The 2811-nt window shown below is 55.2% G+C and overlaps 1 protein-coding gene across 1 annotated transcript; it reads left to right on the top strand.

The window, feature by feature from the left end:
* Positions 1–381: 381 nt before the first annotated feature.
* On the top strand, positions 382–2611 carry LOC136505124 (amino acid permease 3-like). Its single transcript, XM_066500225.1, has 3 exons — positions 382–1238; positions 1331–1473; positions 1562–2611. The coding sequence occupies exons 1-3, from the start codon at positions 407–409 to the stop codon at positions 2195–2197; spliced, it is 1611 nt and encodes a 536-aa protein (XP_066356322.1). The 5' UTR covers positions 382–406; the 3' UTR covers positions 2198–2611.
* Positions 2612–2811: the final 200 nt, after the last annotated feature.

Raw genomic sequence — 2811 nt, 5'->3', positions numbered from 1 at the left:
ATTTTTACCAGCACCTAACCGTAGAACGCTAGTATATGAAAGTATTTTATTTTATTTTTAGGAGCACCTAATCGTGGAACGCGGTATATATATATGAACCCAAACCGTCTTGTGTGCTGCTACATTTTTTTTATCATATATATACGCATCCAATTTTGATGACTGTCGTCACGTACACCTCACACCCTCACGAGCGTTTGTCCTTCTCCGGGGAATCTTTAATCTCTTTCTCTAGCAGTCCGCAGACCGTAGTAGAATGACGTCTCCAAATAAACAAGAAATTTTTATCTAATTTGGCTGCTGCTCGAATCAAAACAAAGCTAACCCGAAAAAAAGGAGATACCTATAGGCTATAGCTAGCCCCCCCGCGCCGCGCGTTGACCAGCCTGCGGGTTGCGCTGCGGCCATGACGACCGACTCCTCCACCGCCCGCCCGTCCACCGATGCTCTCCGTCTCCGGCCGCTATATATAAGGACACACCACCGCTCACCAACAACAGAGCAGCCCACCCCATCCATCCCCCTCTGCACTTCTGACAACGAGAGCTCCATCAGAGATAGCACTGCTGACACACCCATGGCGTCGCACAACGGCGGCACCACCAAGCACCTAGCGCCGATGGAGGTCTCTGTGGAGGCCGGCAACGCCGGCGCCGCCGAGTATCTCGACGACGACGGGCGCCCGCGCCGCACCGGCACGTTCTGGACGGCGAGCGCGCACATAATCACCGCCGTCATCGGCTCCGGCGTCCTCTCCCTCGCCTGGGCCATCGCGCAGCTGGGCTGGGTCGCCGGCCCGGCGGCCATGTTGCTGTTCGCCTTCGCCACCTACTACACGGCCACGCTGCTCGCCGAGTGCTACCGGACGGGGGACCCGGACACGGGGAAGCGCAACTACACGTACATGGACGCCGTGCGCTCCAACCTCGGCGGAGCCAGGGTCGCCTTCTGCGGCGTCATCCAGTACGCCAACCTCGTCGGCGTCGCCATCGGATACACCATCGCGTCGTCCATCAGCATGCAGGCCATCAGTAGGGCTGGGTGCTTCCATAAGAGGGGGCATGCCGTGCCCTGCAAGAGCTCGAGCAACCCGTACATGATCCTGTTTGGAGCCGTGCAGATTTTGTTCTCGCAGATACCCGACTTCGATCAGATTTGGTGGTTATCCATTGTTGCCGCTGTTATGTCTTTCACCTACTCCAGCATCGGACTCTCCCTGGGCATCGCACAGACCATCTGTAAGCTCTTGGTTCGATCAGCTTGGTTCAACCATCTGTGATTTAATTTGTTTGGATGCTGAGTTGCTGACCGGCTGTTTCAATTGCTGCAGCTAATGGTGGGTTCAAGGGCAGCCTCACCGGCATCAGCATCGGCCCCGGCGTCACCTCCACGCAGAAGGTCTGGCACAGCCTGCAGGCCTTCGGCGACATCGCCTTCGCCTACTCCTTCTCCAACATCCTCATCGAGATCCAAGTGAGCAACAATCCCCTCTGTTGTGTTCTCTGCAACTGGATTCCATTCCCCTGTTTCTAACCAAGTCTGCTCCGGTTCTTCCCCACAGGACACGATCAAGGCGCCGCCACCGTCGGAGTCGAAGGTGATGCAGAAGGCGACGCGTCTGAGCGTAGCAACCACCACCATCTTCTACATGCTGTGCGGGTGCATGGGGTACGCGGCGTTCGGCGACAAGGCCCCCGACAACCTCCTCACCGGGTTCGGCTTCTTCGAGCCGTTCTGGCTCATCGACATCGCCAACATCGCCATCGTGGTGCACCTCGTCGGCGCGTACCAGGTCTTCTGCCAGCCCATCTTCGCCTTCGTGGAGCGCCGCGCTGCCGGTGCCTGGCCGGACAGCGTCTTCATCGCCCGGGAGCTCCGTGTCGGTCCGTTTGCCCTGAGCCTTTTCCGCCTGACATGGCGGTCGGCGTTCGTGTGCGTCACCACCGTCGTCGCCATGCTCCTGCCCTTCTTCGGCAACGTGGTGGGGTTCCTCGGCGCCGTCTCCTTCTGGCCGCTCACCGTCTACTTCCCCGTCGAGATGTACATCAAGCAGCGACGCGTGCCGCGCGGCAGCACCAAGTGGATCTGCCTCCAGACGCTCAGCGTCGGGTGTCTGTTCGTGTCAATCGCCGCCGCGGCGGGCTCCATCGCCGACGTCATCGCCGCGCTCAAGGTGTACCACCCGTTCAGCAGTTAATTGCTGTAGCTGGAGTGGGTGGACGTATGTACTGCATGCAGCATTCATTGCGTTCGACGACTTTGGTCAATGGTACTACTTGCAAGGGTCAAGGGAGGGAGAAAAAAATGCAAGTGTGAGATGTTTGCATGGAGGCCCTTGTAGAACAGTGACGCTTATAATTAAGTAAAGGTGTAGGCGCCCTTGTGCACATGCTGGTCGCATTCCTTGGAAGACAAAGACAAGGGGTGGGTGCTTGTGATGAGGAGTCAGTCTGCTGTAGGTGTATGGAGCAAAAAAGAAATGTTCCTTTCGAACTCTCTTTTTTTTTTTTACAATTTTCTTTGTATGTTTTCGCCTAAAGTTCTGTTTCTGTAGTTTTATCGTGCAGCCCGTTGTACCGGGAAAAGAATATGAAGAGAACAGAAAATTTCATATGATCCGTGCCACTCTTTTTTTAGGTTCGTAACAACGACACCCCGGCCACTGCCCACCAACCACAAAAATAAAAAGAGAGGTTTTGTTTTAGGAGAAGCAAAAAAATCTCAAAAACTGAGGGAGGAATAATGGAATATCATGGCTTGTATTGTATGCATTCATTTCAAAGAGAAATAAACAATTAATATCCTGCAGGT

Source organism: Miscanthus floridulus, chromosome 14, assembly GCF_019320115.1.
Source record: "Miscanthus floridulus cultivar M001 chromosome 14, ASM1932011v1, whole genome shotgun sequence".
NCBI classification, from domain to species: domain Eukaryota; kingdom Viridiplantae; phylum Streptophyta; class Magnoliopsida; order Poales; family Poaceae; genus Miscanthus; species Miscanthus floridulus.
The sequence above is the reverse complement of the archived record's forward strand: the minus strand, read 5'-3'. Positions and strand labels throughout refer to the sequence as shown.

Excerpts from the sequence above, each read along its gene's own strand:
- LOC136505124 (XM_066500225.1), top strand. The coding sequence starts at position 407 with ATGACGACCGACTCCTCCACCGCCCGCCCGTCCACCGATGCTCTCCGT. Across the intron at positions 1,239-1,330 it reads GGGCATCGCACAGACCATCT|CTAATGGTGGGTTCAAGGGC; the intron begins GTAAGCTCTTGG and ends CAATTGCTGCAG. Across the intron at positions 1,474-1,561 it reads ACATCCTCATCGAGATCCAA|GACACGATCAAGGCGCCGCC; the intron begins GTGAGCAACAAT and ends TCTTCCCCACAG.